Genomic DNA, 20,000 nt, shown 5'->3' on the forward strand with positions numbered 1-20,000 from the left:
GAGGAGGGCGAAAGCACAGGAGTGGGGGAGTGGACAAAGGAGGACAGGAGAGAGGGAGTAGAGACAGCACACAGGAGAGAGGGAGATGGGAGAGATGGGACAAGAGAGGAAGAGGAGTAAGAAGAGGACACAGGAGAGGAAGAGGAGGAGAGGACTGTGAGGGGAGGAAGAGGATGATGAGATATGATAGAGGGAGACAGGGGAGGAAGAGGAGTAGGGGAGAGGAGAGGACAGGAGAGGAAGAGGCTTGTGGGAGGGGAGGAAGGGGGTTGGGGGTCGCTGCCAAGCGTTACTGTCTAACTCTGCTCTACCTGGCTGCGTTTCAGAAGAGGGGAAGGAAGGGGGAGACACTGACCTTCCCTTCACAGATCACAGCGGACGTGGGCAGGACACGCGTCAAACAGACCTCTGCTCTGTGCCGTCTCCGAGACGAGAGGAGAGCTACTCCTTTAACCATCCCTCTGAGGAGCTAGGCTAATGGCTAATGGCTACTGCTACATCTTTAGCTTTACTAAGCTACTGCTAAAAGCTACAGTGCTTAACCTGTACTCACTCACCGACCACCGTCAGGCTATAACAAGCCTTCAACAGCAGCATGCCAAAGAGCGTGTAAAAGAGCACTTTGTAGCACTTGATAGCTAACAGCCTTGTCTGATAACTTGGCTTGTTCTACACTGGGAAGTGGCAACTAGCCAACACAGACCCAGTGAATGCCAAAAGTGGTCACCAAAGTAAGGCTTTTGATTTAATTGGATCAGATCACAAACACAGCTCACAACCACAACTGCAGAGTGCAGATGGCCAAGATCTGTCTCTCAATGAGCGAAGATGGGCCTGGGCGATGAGATGTCCCATATAACTGAGAGACATGTGACCACAACTAGGCAGACAGAGTGAGCTTATAAATAATATATTATAATCAATCATCATGAATATATGACAAGAATAATAACACTCTCACACACATTCACTCACCCCCCCCCACACACACACAGGCATATGAATAGCCTACACACAAAAATACAAATAAACACACCCACACCCACTTAAGTGGGCAGAAACTGGTACTTGTAGCATACACAGGCACCGTTGCTTAAACAAAGTCATAGGCCTGAATTATGCTGCTCTCCCAACTAACGGGCTTGGGATGACGGCAATGTTTTTCGGGAATGTTCTTAAACCACTTGTGCCTTCCTCTTCTCTCGCCTCGCCTAAACCACGCAGCACCTGCTATCGAACTGTCTAGAGAGGCAGACAAGAAACACCAGACAATACAATGTGATCCTACGTCTTTCCTTTTCTCACACACATGCGCATAGACCTCGTAAACCCAATCAGATCTTCTCTGTACATATTCATCATTCTCATGAAAGCGCAATTGTGTCTGCACGCGCACTTTCGCAGGAAATGAATGACTAGTGCGTCTCACATGGCAACGCAACTTTCTCTAGTAATTTTGGTCGCACATAATATTATAAATCACTGGTCACAGGTCAGACTGCGCTGCTGTGTATGTCAACACAGTTCTTGCCGTGGAGCTTCTGTTGTGGAGAGGGTATTTTGGGAAATTCGACTTACAGCCTTAATGCGGCTTATTCTTAATGTGTGATCAAAGCCTGTGCTTACAGCGTTTGGTCCGTCTCCGCTGCTAACGGGCTCTCACGCCCACCAAAATGTCACACCATTGCCATAACTCTGAAGTGTGGGACTCTGAACTCAACTGCCACGCTTCGCACACAGTGGAAAATCAGTTTAGCTATGGTGCTGAGAAGCAGCTGCCGCTGAGTCGATCCTTATTTCCGCTCTGCCAAGAGAAGTGTCCACAACAGCCCACTCCAACACACCACAACGGAGCCGCTCTCCTTCACCACACAAACCCATGAAAACTGCATAACGGTGCACCCAGCCCTGCCGGTCCGCCTATAATAATAAAAAAGAACAAAGCGGGCGGACATAAAGACGTATAAAGTGTCTTTGCAGCCACTTTTCGAGTCTCGTTGGCTATTTTTAGTGGTGCAACTTGTCTACTCTTCTTCCTACAATATCACCAGCCCTGCTGTCAAAGTAACTTCTTGGTTTGTCACAGCTGAGCCTGTCGGGCGCAAATAGCAGCAGGAGCGTTTCTGCCCGTGTGACATGTAGCTGGTGGTGCAAGACGACAAACTTCCCCAGTTCGCCATGCTTGCTGCAACTCGAACTGGCAACAACAACTCTGTCGACAGGGATCAGCGTATGAGGTGATCTAGGTGTAGCCTAGTCGTTCTCATCTCCTTACCTTCTCCTGGGCTCGGGTTAACCTCTTCTGCATATTGATCGCCAGTTTCCCCGCAGACACGTTAACTCCTTTCCCTCCTTTCTCTCCTTTCTCCGTCTCGGCCATGGTGCCCTGTTCTTCCGTAACCGCTTAACAGATAGTGAGACAAGGAAGCAGGCTCAGGAGAAAACTTGGGAGAGTCGAGTGGTTCTGTGGGATGAGCGTCGCTCGCCTCCCGCAGACACTGGAGCGCGCTGGGTCTAATGTTAAACCTTCTTAAAGGAGCAGCGAGCTTGTGCGTAATTCTAATCCCTCGATGACAGCCTCTTAAAGGCGAAAACGGAAAGGTAACTGCACAAACTCTGCGGTGCGACGTTACGGGGGTGAAGAAACAGGCTGTTCTTGACCAGATCACACACAACAAAGACCACCGTCCCACGTTCGAACTATTTTCTGTGGCTTCGCGGTGGAAAGAGTCATCAGGTCAGTTTTGGATAGATTGGGTTTCCCCGTGTTCCTGCCCTCCTCCCTCGCGCGCGCAGCGGCCATTTAAAGGTATCGTTAAGTGTATTATTATTAGCCGACATAGCAAGAGTTGGTACAAATCAACAAGATGTAGAGAGCATAGACATAATATACATTATATTATGTCTATGGCAGGGAGTGTTCTGAAATGCCGTACAGTTTCACGTCCAAATTAGAGAGAATTGTTTTTTTGTTGTATTTTTAATCCTTTAAGCTTTCTCTGTTTGCATGTACAATGAACAATGGTGGTCGAACAATTTCTGTCAACACTGCTATGCAGTTTCGTCTTAAATATATTACACAGTATCTCAAAGTAGTAAATTCTGAAGCGATTCTCGTCCAGCCCCATGGCGAGTCTGAGTGTTTTCTCTTTCAATGTTTTGCCGCTAGATGGCGATGATATACCATTTTCGCTGCATGTGAAGTGCGCTTTGGTGGCAGTTGCAACAGGTTGCCTCAATTACCACAAAGGACATATATTTCCATTATGTTTAATTTAAAAAATAAATCTTTAAATATTTCTTACTTTACATAAGTCTTGATATTATATCAACATTCATCTATTAACAACACAAAGTAAACCCTTTCATAAAATATTAAAATGTTCTCTATGTTTTAGACTTTAAGAGATCAAACAGATGGCGATGTGGGGAGGTGTCTTTCTTTGGAAGTTCAAGAACAATTCAATATCCAAGAGCCATTACAAACTGTACACAAACTGTACACACACCTTATGATAGAAATGATTTCAGTAAAAATATGACATCAACTATGTTCTTTGTCCTTAGTGTGTGTGAGCCAGTGTCTGTAAACCTGTGAGTGTACCCTGAGTAAAACATCTTATGCTTGAGCGTATGTGTGTGTGTGTGTGTGTATGTGTGTGTGTGTGTGTGTTTGTAAAGATGAGCTTATGTGTGTGTGTGTGTGTGGCGTGTGAGCGTGTGTGTGTGTGTGTGTGTGTGTGTGTGTGTGTGTGTTTGTATATTTGTAAAGATGAGCTTATGTGTGTGTGTGTGTGTGTGTGAGCGTATGTGTGTGTGTGTGTGTGTGTGTGTTTGTAAAGATGAGCTTATGTGTGGGTGTGTGTTTGCTGAGAAACATTCAAATAACCCTCTTTAAAAGTTACATGAATGTTTCTGAAAGTCCTGTAAAACAACAGTAAAATGCCCTTGGATTTCTCCACTGTCCTTGTCCATACCCCCTTATCTTCCCCATGGCTACACCCCCCAGGGATGGAAGTGTGTTGAGTCCAGAACCACGGTTCCGATCCAGTGCAGGGCTCGAGCGTACCAGTGCAGGCCAGAGGCCTGGTTCCAGTTGGGTCCGGTCCAGTGGAGGAGGGCCCTGAGCGGGCTGAAGGCCCAGTGGGCCAGGCCCTGGTGCTCCACCACGGCGTAGCAGGACGCCAGCACACCGTCCACCACCAGCGTCCCGTGCTCCGTCAGTGGCGCAAACACGCCCCGGTCCTCCCACACCCGCACCCCCACCACGCGCGAGAGCTCAACGCCGCCCCCTGGCTGCAGGTCAGAGGTCACCACCACCACGCACGCCCCCGGCTGCACCTCGCTGGCGAATACGGTTCGTACGTCGACGCCCGTCGCGGTCCTGGTTCTGTTGCACGGCCCGTCCGAGGCGAAGAGGAGGTGGGCGGCCGTGAGGGACAGGCGAGCGCCACTCTCGGTGGTGATGACGTGGAAGTGCTTCCGGGTCGCAGGGTCGCGGTGCAGGAAGGTCAGCACGGGACTGTAGAGGAGACGGCCGCTGCCGTCACTCTCCGTAGAGGCCAGGACGTGGTCTCCAGGTCGAAGGTCACGCATCAGACGCTGACTCCCGTCCTCGAGGGTTACCCGCGACGTTCCGGGGAAGCAGCCACCTGTCTTAGCCGCCAGCGAGTTCTCTGTGTGTGAGAGAGAGACAAACACACACATAAAACACACACACACACACACACACACACACACACACACACACACACACACTCCTACGTCAACTAACTACTACACCTAAGAACTCCTATACTTTCTTACATTCAGTTGCTTTTTCAATTCAGATGCCTTTTGCTTAAAATGTATGATTGGTCTCGTTTGAAGAACATTTTCCTTTTTGTTTGCACAGAAACACACTTAACATTTGAAATATAATTTACATCTCTGTTAATATAATTTACATCTCTATGAAATAACAACATGTTCATGTGAGGTTTCCTTAGGTATTAATATTGCTGATATAGCAAATAGTATGGCACACTTACACAGTTCTGACAGCTGTGATCATGTGATCATAATGAACACAGTCGGTGTGTGTAAAACTCCGTCGACCCACTAAAGGTCTGGCAACTCTCCACTGTCCTCTCACGCGGTCAGAGAGACGAGTTGGACACTGGAATGTATGGTGTGTATTCCCTTCCAGCGGGGTTAGGAATGTGTGTGTGTGTGTGTGTGTGTGTGTGTGTGTGTGTGTGTGTGTGTGTGTGTGTGTGTGTGTGTTTGGGGGGGAGTTTCAGCAGTCTTTTGCAATAGAAACACACAGAGAAGAGCTCCTGGATGCCCCCCTCAGTCTCTGAACACATCAGCTCTGTGAATGTCCTACAGAGTTTGTGGCGCACGGTGATGACATCATCAATATGTCAGCAGGATTCGTGTGTGTGTCTCTCAACGTCTGCATGCAGCTGAATATGTGTAAATGCTTTTCTACAAAGAGAGTAAAATACTGAGGAAAAAATAAAATAAAAATAAAAGCAAAAATGGACGTTTTCTGGTCCGATCAACTCAGGGCCAGGGAGGCAGCGTTTCGATCTGGACAGAGAGAACAGAGGAAACGAGTGACAGAAGGACAGAAAGAGGAGGGAAAGAAAGAACAGAGGAAGACAAGGGGAAAAAGAAAAAGGAACATGAGGTCTCTCAGGTGATGAGTAAAGGTGGGCATACTCTGCTGCTGACTACTCCTACCACACACGACTCAGGTGATGTGTAAAGGTGGGCATACTCTGCTGCTGACTACTCCTACCACACACGACTCAGGTGATGTGTAAAGATGGGCATACTCTGCTGCTGACTACTCCTACCACACACGACTCAGGTGAAATACACTCTACGACTATTACATTAGTATTATACTGACATAACTGTATTATTGCTAATTACTTCGTTAAAGTAGGAATAATAACGTAGGATGTCCAAACAAATGTGCAGGACTGTTTGCCAGTGCTTATCCCCATCAAAATAGTATTTCATATTTCATATTATAAACATAGAGCATACACATTTATCCAGAGATTATCATATTCTCAGGTTGGTTTAGACATTACTCTTCAGTCAGATCAGAAGAAGCATGTGGAGTTAGCGTGTATAGCTGACATCTCCTTTATACTCCTCATGGCATGGAGCTAAGCTAACTCGGAGTATGCTAGTGGATCACTGGGCATCACTTTATGTCCTCCACAGATAGAGCTAAGAGGCCAAGCTAGCACAGACGTAAAAATGCCCTTTTAATGATTTCTGTTTAATTGCTAATGTTTACTGCTAAACAAGAACTTTTTAGAAAGAGTCTTCTTGTGGAAATAAAGGATCCAAATCTTTAAAATCCTGAGATTAAAAACTAAATTAACTCTCAGGATTTTAATGTTGTTTTTAACACTGCAGGTCATGCAAGTAAACGTACTATAACTGTGACAACCACTTATGGCCGGACAGCAGAGCATCTCAGAGCCAGAGCAGTTCCTCGCTGTATGGGTAAGTTAAGCAGAATGACTTCCATTGACCTGCGTGAGGTTAGTCAGCCTCCAGCCTGTAGGGGTCGCTAGAGCCCGGTGAAGCCATAATGCCCAGAGAGGAAAGGAGTGAGGAGAAGAGTAGAGGTGAGAGGAGCGCCTGTTAGAGTAACACAGGGAGAAAGATGGACACAGTCAGCAGAGGTCAGAGAGCCAGGAAGTGACAGAGAAAGAAAGCCCAGTTTGTCTCAAGGGGGTTGATTGTCAGTCCTGTTTGGCGGTCATCCTCAAAGTTTCTCTCACGTTTTAGTATGTTTGGCCATAGTGGATCAAACACACACACACACACACACACACACACACACACACACACACACACACTTGGACAAGGAACCTGAGCGTTATTCGTTAGTGGTAGTTAGATGAATGTTATGAAGCTTCAGTACATCCCTTCGTCTTCCCAAACATATTCCTGCCTTGATCACCTCTCTCTCGCACGCACACACACACACACACAACCCCTGCCCTGATCTCCCCCACACTTGCACACACATTCCTCTTGCCCCGACCCCCCCCACACACACACACACACACTTACACACTCCTGCCCACCTCAGTACCCCACTCACCCACTCAACACTCCACTGCCCAGAACACTCACTCTCACACACACACACACATGCACACACACATTCTGCTCCAATGACAGACACTTATTTTAGTATATTCTTTATCTTCTACTGTCCTTATTGCTTAGTTGTGTTTTACATATTATATACTTTTAATTACTTTTTTCTGCTGTTAGTGAATGTGTTTGTGATGTCTGTATGCTACTGACTGTGACCTTGAATTTCCCCTTGGGGATCAATAAAGTATCTATCTATCTATCTATCTATCTATCTATCTACTCACAGCCCTGATGATATCCCCCACACACACACACACACACACACACACACAGCCGTGATGCCCAGTGTCTCACCTGACTTGACGCTGCAGTGGATGTGGGCCTTGGACTCGTAGTAGACCCAGTCGAAGCCGGCCTCCACGGCCAGTCTGGCCAGCATGGCGTACTTGTGGCGGTCGCGGTCGGACGTGGTGATGTCCACGGCGCGGCCCTCGTAGTGCAGCGACTCCTCCGAGTGGTGGCCATCCTCGTCCCAGCCCTCCGTCACCCGCAGACGCACACCTGGCCACACATTCATCACCGAGATGGCCAGCGAGTTCAGCTTGTCCTTACACCTCTGCAGGGGGGCAAAGGTCAAAGGTTAAAGGTGAGAGGGTCACGCAGGTGGGAGGAGATGGGATGATGAGGAAAGAGAGCTGTGATGAAAAAACATGTCCTCCACACTATATGCGGATCTTTGTCAAACGGATGTCCGAGCCTTCGGGTGATCCAGATATGTTAATTACACGCGGACATTATGCGGACATTGTGTGTGAACGACACCGACGCACATGAACAGAATCTCCGCGTGGTTGAACAGGTTGAACGTGGTTGATTCACGCACATGAACAGAATCTCCGCACGTTCTTCGCTTCATTCAGACACGAGCTCATTCACATAATGTCCGTCCCAAATACAAGGAGGGGAGTCGTGTAAGAGCCGGCTAAGTTCAGAATTCCAAATAGCCGGTTATGTTGTTCAGATATACGGCCAAACAGCTTGATATCCGCAGAACATGCGGACTTACACCTACCGGTATGTCTGAAAGCAGTTAATATGAAGCCAAACACACACACACACACACACACATACACACACACACACACACACACACACACACACACACACACACACATACACACTCTCTCTCTCTCTGTCTTTCACACACACACACACACACCAATGTCGCAGGAACTTTTCAGCTACAATGACTTGGATCATTTGAAGAAGTGAGTCAGAACGCCAAAGATTAAAACAGATGAGTGAAGCATGTAGATGAGTAGACAAAACCGATGAACTGAGAGGGCGACAGAGAAACATGGAGAGAGTTCTAATTTGTTAGAGTGACAGAGTGATCCACGTGACAGGAAAATGTAGGTGTAAATGCTGGAAAACAACGGATTTTAGTGGAAAGACAAACAAATTGGAGGAAACGCTGGTTTATGGACCACTACCTCTGACACGGTCTGCTCAAAGTAGCCGCGTCTTTAATGTAAATCATCAGACAGCAAGGCTATGTTCTTTTCTATTTCTATTAAATCCGGCGAGAGGCGACACACAGATTAGGCATTAAACAAGGGGGAAAGAAGGACAACCAAGTTTAAAGATGTTGTCTAGCCTATTCCTTATTCTATCTGTCTGTCACTTTATTTCATATTTACTTTCTATTTGGGCTTACATTTTTTAAAAAGTTGGAGGAATGCTGGCTTTATAGAGTAGCGAGGCCACCTTAAATAAATCCCTGTTACACACTGCACAGGTTTCCTCCTCTGAATGCAAGAACCTCCGGAGGTGCGAAACCAACAGCTAAGTGATTAATTAGCACAGTCGACCGATGTGGAAAGGTTTGCGAGAGGGTGCACCGGCTTGAACTCGAGACGTTGTCTAACGACTCTAATTTACGGAGTTCACGTTAGAGGAGGCGTCATAACCGCACACTTCCATCAACGCCACTTATCCGTCCCTTTGGCAACTTGGGAACAAGACTGGCTTGTTCCACATGGATGTAAGTGTGCAATAATTCAGTGAGAAATAAAGAGAGCTAATAAGGCAAATTTAGACTCGGTGCGAAAGGGGACTTCTGTCTGCTTCACCGGGGCGTCTGTCTTTCCAGGTGCGCACTAGTTCAGTCATTTGGAGCATAGAGTAGAAGCGCGGTGGTAGACGGTTTAAGGGCAACTACAACATCAACAACAACAACGGATTTCTCTGCCCCAAGGATGTCTGGCAGATAGGAAAATTGACATTTTCAAATTTGTGTAATCACTTTTTCCATGTCTGTCTCCGCGCTCAGCGGATAAGAATAGAGCATTGCGGAGCCGTAATAGATGCCTATTCACAGACCGGTGTGGATTTCAACCTTCTATTTTTTCTCTGCGGTCGCCCGAGCGAACTGGACTTCATAAATCAGCTCGTGGACTCTGTTGGTTTTGCTTTTAAGGTAGAGATCGACGGGGTTTCTGCACGAGCGGTTTCTCGCTGACCACGAGCTACACAAACATTAGCCGCTCGCGCTGTGACAACACGCGCCTGTGCCACAACCGACGGCTCGAGCCCCTGAACAGTCACGTCTGTATGAGGCACCCGGTGCCGCTCGCGCCTCCGAGGCGGGAGAGGGGAGAGTCACCGCTGAATCAAAAATAAGGGGCCTGAAAATATGCGTATAATTAAGTCTTAAACGCATATGAAGTGGGCTATTTTTATACATGTGTGCTACAAAAACAAACAGAAAAATAACACAAAATAAAATCAACAGACCGGAGGCTGTCTCTGCGGCGGGCGCATGCGGCTGCTCAGGCTCATAAATTGTGCGCGGGTCAGGTAAATGTTCACTCGAGAGGTGACAGGTAAAGACGGAGTGAGATCTGCGGACAAGGCGTCCCCCCCTCAATACACACACCCCACCGCTTCCACGTTGGGTTCCCTGACGGACTCAACGCTCACGCATTCAGATCCAGAGGAAGTTCGCGGTCACCGAGACCTCTGATATAAATACTTGTATTCTTAGACACTGGAGTCAAATAAATTTCTGAGTGGACCACATCAATGGCGGCGTCGTAAAACCTCGGACAGTTGAAGAAAAGGGGGGAGCGGGGCGACCCGCGTCTAGGCAGCCTTAAGCTTACGGTAAACATTCACAAACACACACTGGCCATGCTCAGTCAGGGCCTTTTTCCAAGCATGGCCTCTAAACAGAGAATACAGTGTTAATTAAACGTCTCTACTTCCACATTTCCCTTTGCACCATATAGGGAGCGATTCAACGTTGCGCAATCCTGGCCGCTCCATAGGTTAGTATGTGCGCAGTGCTACTATAGTTCAACACTTGACACTAACTGGGACTGTCGAAGGGTGCCATACAGAAATGTAGAATGTTTTGCAAAATTCTTATTTGTACACCTGGAACGAAATTCAATCCTTAAATATCTCCTTGTCTGAAAACTTGGGTCGACAGGATCTGGACGTGAGGGTCGCATGTCTAAGCTCCTCGGCACACAGGTACACAGGTGTGGTTGCGCTATAGCGCGCATTTATCCCAAGTTCCTCTAATAAATCACGAATAAAGAGGCGTAATATCCAGGAAAGACTGGTGATATGTATGTATGTATGAGGTTAGTGGTCCTGCGCCACTGGATCATTACGCATGTATCTCAGACCATCATATCCTGTAGCCCACAGTACTGATGTTGCGCAAAACAGCCTGCACCGTGTCCTGCGCACTCCACAGTAATTACCAATATTGATCCAGGTCAGACAGCAGGTGGCGAGAAAGCATGAAGAGAGCTATAGGGAAGAAATAGCAGGCTGATTCCGGCAGTGTCCCGTCTTACCTGCGTCATCATCCGGTCTGCACCGGTGTTCTCCTCGTCCTTGAAGATGATGTCAGGGTTGTAGTTCGGCGTGAGCTCCTTGAAGCGCTCCGAGTTGCGCGTTATTTTCCCTTCGTACCTGCCGCTCGCGCCCAGTGTTTTCTCAGCCACGTTAGGGCTGAACTGTTTGTAGGCGAGCGGGGTTAGCTTTCTCGGTGGCCGCCTCTTCCCGTAACCTCTGCCCGGGCCGCAGCCCCCGATGCCCGACGAGAGAATCAAGGCGCAGCCGGTGAGAAACGTCACCGCCGTGGCGAGTCGCATTCCACCTATGCCACGGGCACTCCGATGCGGAGTGGGAGAAACAGGTAAAGGTGAGAATCAGAGCACCCCCCTCCCCCTGATCGCGGCTTCTTGCCCCTCTTTGGGGCTGATGAAGGGGGAGGAGGACGAGGGTTCTAACACGGTATTACCGGATCAGCGGGCACCGCCATCCCCGGCGCGCAAAAACTCATTCCACACGAGCCGTGGTTCCGCGGTGGTGGTGTTGTTTTGAGCGTAAGATCAGTGCGTAACCCAGACCAGTGTGCCAGCGCGCAGAACTCTCTCTCTCTTCCACTCTCGTCGCCAGGAAGGAGCGCGTCTCTGAGTGCACGTGGAGACACGGGAATAAATAGGGCAGGGCCGTTTATCTTGGCAGGAGGCTTCAAAGCCGAGCTGCTCCCTAGCTGTGAGAAGCGTCCGCAAGCGTCCGCGGTTGGTGCGCATGGAACAGGAGCAGGAGCGCGCTGCAGTCTGGAGTCGCGGTCTGAGGGATGTCCCCGCAGCGGTCTGGTTTCCTCCCGTTGGGCTGGCGCGCTCGGCGTCCCTCAGCTGACATGGAAATGGGAGACATCCGAGAGATCAGAGACCGCGCCCTGCGTCCTGCCCGCCCGCCCGGTCCTGCCCTCCCCGTCTCTGCCTACCCCCTCTCCTCGCGCCTCCTGGCCCGGTTCAGAACCCCGTGTTGCCCCCTGGCTCGCTTCTCCGCTGTCTTCAGCCCTGTACCGCAGGCGGCGCGTCTGCCAACACCCGAGACTTAACAGCGACATGCTGCCGTCTGGACTCGCGGACCCTGGAGCCAAAAGTCCTTTGGACCCTAGTGGTTATCATTTACTGTGGGGTAAAGGACGTCCGGGAGCCTGAAACGTGAACGCAAAAAGCCACACTATAACATTCACTCACACACTTGCACAAACTCTCACACACACACACACACACACACACCTATAGCTCGGGCTTGGGTCCAGCCCTCCTCTACTTTGCCTGCCTGTGCCCTCGCTCACACACACACACACACACACACACACGGCGCTAGGCCACTGTCATAGGGATAATGCGCAAAGAATTGAGTCTCGGCTCGGTGAGAGGCGCGGTGAATCGTGGCATTGAGGTCCGGTTTCACTGTCCGAGACAGGATACCCAACACCCGTAGACTGCCGTCATACCGGCGGCCTGTGTCCAGCCTAAAACTCCCACCGACGCGACTATTATTGCTATCGGTTATTTCATTTTACAGATGGAAATGTCGACTCCATCGGTGGGTAATCATAAAGAGCGATAGCCGTCTTCTCTGTCGAGTCCAAACCAATGATTCTGTCAACGTCATGATCAAAACCAGCTCGAGAGATGCTGTTGTGGAGGAAACTCATTCCCGGGCAATTGCGCCAGGGAATAACCTCGGGAAAATCTTGGAAGAGTTAGGAATAAGTCGCCATCCCGACAAAACCACATTTAAATGCGACTACTGAACATTTCTGCGATATCATCGTTTCCATGTCAATACTGAGAGTTGGACCGGAGTAGAGGGGAACTGCTGCCATTTACCCTGAGGCCAGAGGCTGTTCGTCCCACATCCACTAGGGGGCCTCTATTCTGAAATGTTTTTGCCCTGATATGTGAGCTTCAGATCAATAGGGTACTTAGTATGAAAATGTATCTATAAATAGAACAAATGAAAGGACATGACAGTTAAAATGATATAAAACACGTTTTTATTAACATCATTGTAATTTAAAATGAATCCAACAAAGAGTAATTTATAAAGTAACATAAAACATATAAAACTTATAGAGTAACATAAAAAATGACATTCAGAGTTGGTCAGGTTTGTAAAAGCAGTTTAAAAAAACAATAGAAGTCCAGATATTGGAGGGCTCTGCTTCACAGGGATCTTCCATCTTCCTGTGAGTGAGTTCTTCAGAGTCAAACAGACCAGCCCTGCCCAAAGTGTGTGTGTGTGTGTGTGTATGAGTGTGTTTGTGTGTGTGTGTGCATGTCTGAGTGTGTTTGTGTGTGTGTCTATGTGTCCTGCCCTGGGCCAGTAGTGAATGTCAATGTCTTCAGGACCTGACTGAGAGCTCCCGCTGAGCGGTTCCTCAGCGGAACAGGCCAACCGCTTTCTTCTTCTTGGGTCTGGGCGCGGGTCGATCCACTGGAACCGGCATCTGGGGAACCGTCTGCAGGGGCAGGCAGGAGAGAACAGTCACAGGAACGTCAGGTGGACATTTGGCCCTACTGTTCACAGGAACGTCAGGTGGACATTTTGACATCTGGCCCTACTGTTCACAGTCACACCTCAGGCGGCACTTGCACTGACAAAAGATGTGCTAAAAAAACAAAACAAAAACGCAACCTCAAAAGTTGAACTATTTTTAATTTTGAGTGTCTCGTGTTTTTAGAAGCCTCGTTTTTTTCTTCTTTTCTGCATCTGACAGCCAGAGTTGTAAAAGTCCAGCATCACAGAGGGGCTACCACATACCACTAAGCATTCACTTAAATCAGCTGATTCTAACTGGCACAACTGCCCAGCCAGGTAGATCTGCTACTCAGTGAAATCACCTGTGTTAGGTGCACAGGTACAACAGAACAGTCCCCACGGAGCGCTACGGGCCTGAATGCTACAGGCCAAGGCGATAGAGGTTCTAAAGGAAGGGATGGAACCAGTGGTTCTAACCTGCTCACACTCTGCCTTCTGAGGTTCTCCACTTGCTCCCTGGCTGCCCGGTTCTTCAGGGTTCTGCACCTCCAGGCTTGGTGTGAGGCTCTGATCTGAGGAGAGAGAACAGACAGGCAGGGAACCATAAGAGGAAAAACTATTTGGTTCCACAATAACTATACGGTTCTACTTTAAAGAACCAAAATAAAACAGAGCCTGCAAGCACATAATAGCATGACTTTGCACTTTAGAAGTACAGCAAAGCATGAACCGGCTACTGCCACCAGTAGTTTAGACACAAACCTCTTACCTCTCACTAAACCATCTTTTTTAAGCTGGAAGTTGCTAAGTAATATTATTGTTAATAGTGTATTTACTCAGAATGGAAATGTTCCTGTTTGTTTTTAAGGTGTTATACTAGTGTTGTTGTTGCTATAATCTATTTACAAATGTTTTGTCTACTTAGAGGTTTTTCCCAGAAGTTATTTCAGTACTGTAAGTGTCAAAGAAGAAGTACGTTATTTCAGTAATGTTAATTAAAGAAGGATGTTTATGATGTTCCACACACCCTACTTTGAAGAAAATGAAGAAAGGAGATGGGTAAATGGAAAGACGAGAGAGAGAAAAAAGAGAGAGAGAAAGAGAAACAGAGAGAGAGAGAGAGAGAGAGAGAGAGGAGTTGGAATTAAGGACATGAGTGCAGAGATAAACTTTCCTTATTATTCGTGTACTTGTTACATATGAGGCATAAAAAAAAAGTTGAGGCCATGGGTCGGGGTCGGGGTCGGTAGGGATTATTATTATTTTGTTCCCCAGTGGCAGTAAGGGTAGAAAATCAGTCCCTCCAGGATTTCGCGAGGTTTTTTGAGACTGTTGCGACCTAAAATGCCTGGATGGAAGTTGGGGTGTTTTTAGCTGTTTCTTGTGGAGAAATTAATGGAGGAAGTGAAAATTGCAAAAATAGTTCATTTTTTTTTTTTTTTAATTTAGGGCAATTAAGGTTAGTAAGACCAAAATCACACTGATCATCTTGATGCTTATTAAAAAAGGATAATCAAAGGTAAACAGTAAGGATTACAGAAAATCAAAGTAGGCCTACTTTATTTGTGAAAAATGCTTTGACTGAGGTAATTCACAAAGCAGTATAACCTTTAGGTAGAACTGTCCAAAAAGACAGTCACCTAAAGAGATGGCATCATGTCATATGTTTCAATACATTCATATATTTTGTAATTCATATTGAGTTCATATCTTTTTTAGTAATTCATAGTCTGTGGCCTGCATAATTACTAATAGCCAAGTAAGTATCTAGTAATTTCATATTGATTTGAACTATTTGACTACACTTCTGTTTAATGTCATTACATTGGTGGTGTACATCTAATTGACTGCCTGCCCCTTTAAGGACGTGAGAGTAGCCTAATTACATTTCTGAGTGGATTGGAAGGCTTGCACTGTGTTCGGCTACGAGTGTAAATCACTTTTTGCATAGTGCATTACGATATGTGGATGCAATTGGTAATGTCTTCTATGTCATTAGTTAAAATAAATGTTAAAAAAACAACTTGAATGAAATCATTCTTGGATCATAGAAGAGGTAAATGTCTTGCAATTTTATTAATTTCTATGATTTTGGTAGAACTACTCAAACTAAGCCCACAAGCTAGCAAATGACATAAGCTAAAAGGACATATCCAGGTAAACGTTTGCCAATGGGTTGCATAGCCTACTCAAATGTCAGTAAACCAAGTAGGCCTTAATTAACTTACTTTCATAGCCTAGGTAGGTTAGCAACACCAGGTTGAGAGATGCAAGTAAGCAGATCATTAACGTTAGCCTTCCATTTATTGTCATCAAAACTGCAGAGGAACGAACATGTTAGGGCAGTCTTTGGTGTCATATGCAGAAGGTGCAGAAGTAAGTGTGTCATCTGGCTCAATATTCTGCGCAAGGGATTGTTGTGGTAGGTGAAATTTCTCAGTGGAACTACGATGATTGGTCAACGGCAAAAAAAAGTTAGGTGTTTGGACAAAATTGCGAAAGTGCCTTGGTAAGTGATGAAAACAATCGTCTTCGTGAACAGCTGTGCATAGGCTACTTTATAAAAGAGAGAATATGCTCATCCCTATACATAACGCAAGGGGTAATTAATGTAATTAAAGTTCGCCTTTTATTTGTGGATTTATTTAATGTAGCCTAGACTATTTAGTGTTATTTCTTCCCCAAGCTCATAAAATAAATTTGGGTCGCACATAAATTGACAGGGTCGGTCGGAAACTGGAACCCAAGACATTTTTTTTTTATGCCTAATCAGCTTTGGAAACAGTGTACACACTACCTCACCATAGTACAGTACAGCACAGTACAGCTGGCTGACCAGGTAGGTGCGCCCACACACGCCCACACACACACACACTTACACACAGAATGACTCACTCTTAACTGTAACCAGGTAGGCAGGCACATACAGACACACACACACACACAAAGGACACGTACAGGCACATACAGACACACACACACACACACAAAGGACACGTCCACACGGAGACGTTTTTTGGGTTAAACGCACAGGTTTTGCATCGTCTTGGCCGATCTTCCAAACGAATCTTGTAAACGCACTGCCCGAAACCGCACTTTTTTGAAACCTGGTCCCAGGGTGGAAAAATCTGAAACCGTAGCCCTTGCGAGTTCGTTTGGACGGCGAAACCGCATACTTGCGTATTGATGATGTCATCGCCACACCTTAGCTGCCCTGGACATGACACTTAGGATTGCCTAACAATACTAGTTTTCATACATGACATTACCTACGATTACACTCTATAGGTTAAATATCACAACTGGTGCTGCGCAGCACCAATAGCTTATCATGACTTGGTGGACTGAACAGTGTTTTCCCTGTGTTTTCTTGATGCATTCTAGCTACTGTCAGTGACGAGAGAGAACGAGTCAGAATTATTAGGGAAGTGCGGTGTAAGTTTAAATTAATTTGTGTGTAGTGCCGGTGTCATTCATTTATTTTACATGTCTTACAACATAAATAAATGCATTCATCGTCTAGTGAAGTCAGATATGAGCAGATGACGCTTAGAACTCATGTTAAGCCTATGGTAGATGCGCACTAAATGCGAATGCGCGATTTGATGCAGGCAAAAGTATTGACTGTTACTAACAAACTATAATACTAACGTATTATAGCAATATTAGCCAAACAAAGGATGGGACAGCACCCTTCACAAACCATAAAAAGGAAGTTTATTTGTTTTACCGTTGACTACAGTTGACAGTTCACTATCAGTCCACACAAACAATTCTGGCTTCCTTGCACTAGCCATTTTCGTCGTAGCCTATTCTGTCTTTATAGCCTACAGTGCGCAAGCTTTGGTCAGTTTCTGTAACAGAAACAGTGCCACCTATAGGCCTGGGATATGAAGTAACGTGTTGAGTCGTGTTGAGATGGATCCGTTTTGGACGCAAATATTCTTGATACGGTTCCAGGGAAGACGGAGGGAAAAAAGATCGGTTACGTGTGGACTAGCCCAAAGACTCTTAACTGCAACAAGGTAGGCGCACACACACACTTAGACAAACACGCACACACAGAAAGACTCACTCTTAACTGTGACCAGGTTGACACAGTGTGTGTGTGTGTGTGTGTGTGTGTGTGTGTGTGTGCGTGTGCGAGGTGTGTGTGTGTGTGTGCATGTGTGTGTGCATGTGTGTGTGTGTGTGCGTGCATGTGTGTGTGCATGTGCGTGTGTGTGTGTGTGCGTATGTGTGTGCGTGTGTAAAAGAGCTCACCTGAGCCGCTCTGGCAGCCTGGCCCACTCGCGCCCTCTCTCTGAGTGTGTGTGTGCATGTGTGTGTGTGTGTGTGTGTGTGCGAGTGTGTGTGAGTGTGTGTGCATGTGGGTGTGTGTGTGTGTGCATGTGCGTGTGCGTGCGTGTGTGTGCATGTGTGTGTGAGTGTGTGTGTGTGTGTGTGTGCATGTGCGTGCGTGTGTGTGCATGTGTGTGTAAAAGAGCTCACCTGAGCCGCTCTGGCAGCCTGGCCCACTCGCGCCCTCTCTCTGAGTGTGTGTGTTGTGTCCAGTTGCTGGGGTCTGTGCCGGAGTGGCGTCCTGCTCGTGTGTGTCGTGTGTGGAGCTGGAGCGTCTGCGTTTGTGGCGGCCTCCTTGGCTGCTCACGGCTGCGTACAGCTCCTGCAGCTCAGGGCTGAAGCACACACTCTCCTGCACAGCTCTCACCTGAGGCAGTGTCTACACACACACACAGATATAGAGAACTGATCAGAGTTTATACTCACACAGCACACACACACACACACACACACACACACACACACAGAGACACACACACAGATATAGAGAACTGATCAGAGTTTATACTCACACAGCACACACACACACACACACACAGAACTGATCAAAATGTACATGCACACACTCACCACACACACACCCACAGAGACAGACAGATGAGAGATGGGTGAATGCGTATGTGCTAGTGATGGGGACTCCAGAGCTCAGTCAGATGGACAGACAGATAGACAGAGAGACAGACAGAGATAGAGAGACAGACAGAGATAGAGAGACAGACAGACAGATAACAGAGAGAGAGATGAGAGATAGAGAGACAGACAGATGAGGGATAGAGAGACAGATGAGAGATAGAGAGACAGACAGATGAGAGATGGAGAGACAGATGAGAGATGGAGAGACAGACAGATGAGAGATGGAGAGACAGATGAGAGATAGAGAGACAGACAGATGAGGGATGGAGAGACAGATGAGAGATAGAGAGACAGACAGATGAGGGATGGAGAGACAGATGAGAGATAGAGAGACAGATGAGAGATGGAGAGACAGATGAGAGATGGAGAGACAGACAGATGAGTGATGGAGAGACAGATGAGAGATGGAGAGACAGACAGATGAGGGATGGAGAGACAGATGAGAGATAGAGAGACAGATGAGAGATAGAGAGACAGATGAGAGATGGAGAGACAGACAGATGAGGGATAGAGACAGATGAGAGATGGAGACAGATGGGTGAATGCATATCTACTGCTGAGGGGGACTCCAGTCAGCCCAGCTCTTATGACCTCACAGTCACAAAGCCCCTTTACTGTCACTCTGGCCCTGAACACCTGCAGTGAAAACACACATGTAGCAGGGCCTAGAACTGGGGTAGAACTGGCCTATAGCTGGCCTAGAGCTGGGGTAGAACTGGGTTAGAACTGGGGCAGAACTGGGGCAGAACTGGACGCAGAGGGAAGAGTCCAGAAATAAGCCTGGTCCTGAGCAAATAGTGCTGTCATCAGAGACGTGGACAGGAGAGTTAGTGAGGAGGAGGAGAGGAGTGTGTGGGGAGAGGAGAGGAGTGTGTGTGGTGAGGAGAGGAGAGATGAGGATTGTGTGGGGAGAGGAGAGGTGAGGAGTGTGTGGGGTGAGGAGAGGAGTGTGTGGAGTGAGGTGAGGATAGGAGAGGAGTGTATGGAGTGTGTGGGGAGAGGAGAGGAGTGTGTGGAGTGAGGTGAGGAGAGGAGTGTGTGGAGTGAGGTGAGGAGAGGAGAGGAGTGTATGGGGTGTGTGGGGCGAGGAGAGGTGAGGAGTGTGTGGGGAGAGGAGAGGAGTGTGTGGGGTGAGGAGAGGAGTGTTTGAGGTGATGAGAGGATAGGAGAGGAGTGTGTGGAGTGTGTGGGGTGAGGAGAGGAGAGGAGAGGAGTGTGTGGGGTGTGTGGGGTGAGGAGAGGAGAGGGAGGAGAGGAGAGGAGAGAAAGAGTGCTGTTCTCTTTTGAACTCCCTCCCCTCCCAGCACAGACAGAGTGGCTGCACTAAGCACGCACCTCCTCACCATATACAGGGCATTTATGCGCACACGCGCACACACACACACACACACACACACAGGCATACCTGCGCAACATATGACCTGTTGATAAATGAGCCCGAATGGACACACTCACACACACTTTACGCAACAGGCCCACAAGCGAGCACACACACACAAACACAATCTTTTTTTTCCTCCTGAAAGAGGACAAACTCTCCAAATTAG

The 20,000-nt window shown here is 47.5% G+C and overlaps 3 protein-coding genes across 11 annotated transcripts in view; all 3 read right to left on the bottom strand.

The window, feature by feature from the left end:
* Nucleotides 1–2,695, bottom strand: part of bin1b (bridging integrator 1b) — a 30,229-nt gene extending 27,534 nt beyond the window's left edge. For all 8 annotated transcript variants that reach the window (XM_048234237.1, XM_048234243.1, XM_048234236.1 and 5 more), the window contains exon 1: nucleotides 2,276–2,695. In XM_048234237.1, coding sequence (XP_048090194.1) covers nucleotides 2,276–2,380 — 105 coding nt within the window. In that variant the 5' untranslated portion in view covers nucleotides 2,381–2,695. The remainder of the gene's footprint in view (nucleotides 1–2,275) is intronic.
* A 1,301-nt stretch (nucleotides 2,696–3,996) lies between these two features.
* On the bottom strand, nucleotides 3,997–11,882 carry LOC125288131 (indian hedgehog B protein-like). Its single transcript, XM_048234244.1, has 3 exons — nucleotides 10,986–11,882; nucleotides 7,471–7,732; nucleotides 3,997–4,676 (listed from the first exon to the last, which is right to left on the bottom strand). Exons 1-3 carry the CDS (start codon nucleotides 11,283–11,285, stop codon nucleotides 3,997–3,999), a joined length of 1,242 nt encoding a protein of 413 aa, XP_048090201.1. The 5' UTR covers nucleotides 11,286–11,882.
* A 1,095-nt stretch (nucleotides 11,883–12,977) lies between these two features.
* Nucleotides 12,978–20,000, bottom strand: part of nhej1 (nonhomologous end-joining factor 1) — a 23,965-nt gene continuing 16,942 nt past the window's right edge. For both annotated transcript variants that reach the window (XM_048234245.1, XM_048234246.1), the window contains exons 6-8: nucleotides 17,971–18,199; nucleotides 13,957–14,051; nucleotides 12,978–13,459 (exon numbers count right to left, since the gene is read on the bottom strand). In XM_048234245.1, coding sequence (XP_048090202.1) covers nucleotides 13,379–13,459; nucleotides 13,957–14,051; nucleotides 17,971–18,199 — 405 coding nt within the window. In that variant the 3' untranslated portion in view covers nucleotides 12,978–13,378. The remainder of the gene's footprint in view (nucleotides 13,460–13,956; nucleotides 14,052–17,970; nucleotides 18,200–20,000) is intronic.

Source organism: Alosa alosa, chromosome 23, assembly GCF_017589495.1.
Source record: "Alosa alosa isolate M-15738 ecotype Scorff River chromosome 23, AALO_Geno_1.1, whole genome shotgun sequence".
In the NCBI taxonomy this organism is placed as follows: Eukaryota; Metazoa; Chordata; class Actinopteri; order Clupeiformes; family Clupeidae; genus Alosa; species Alosa alosa.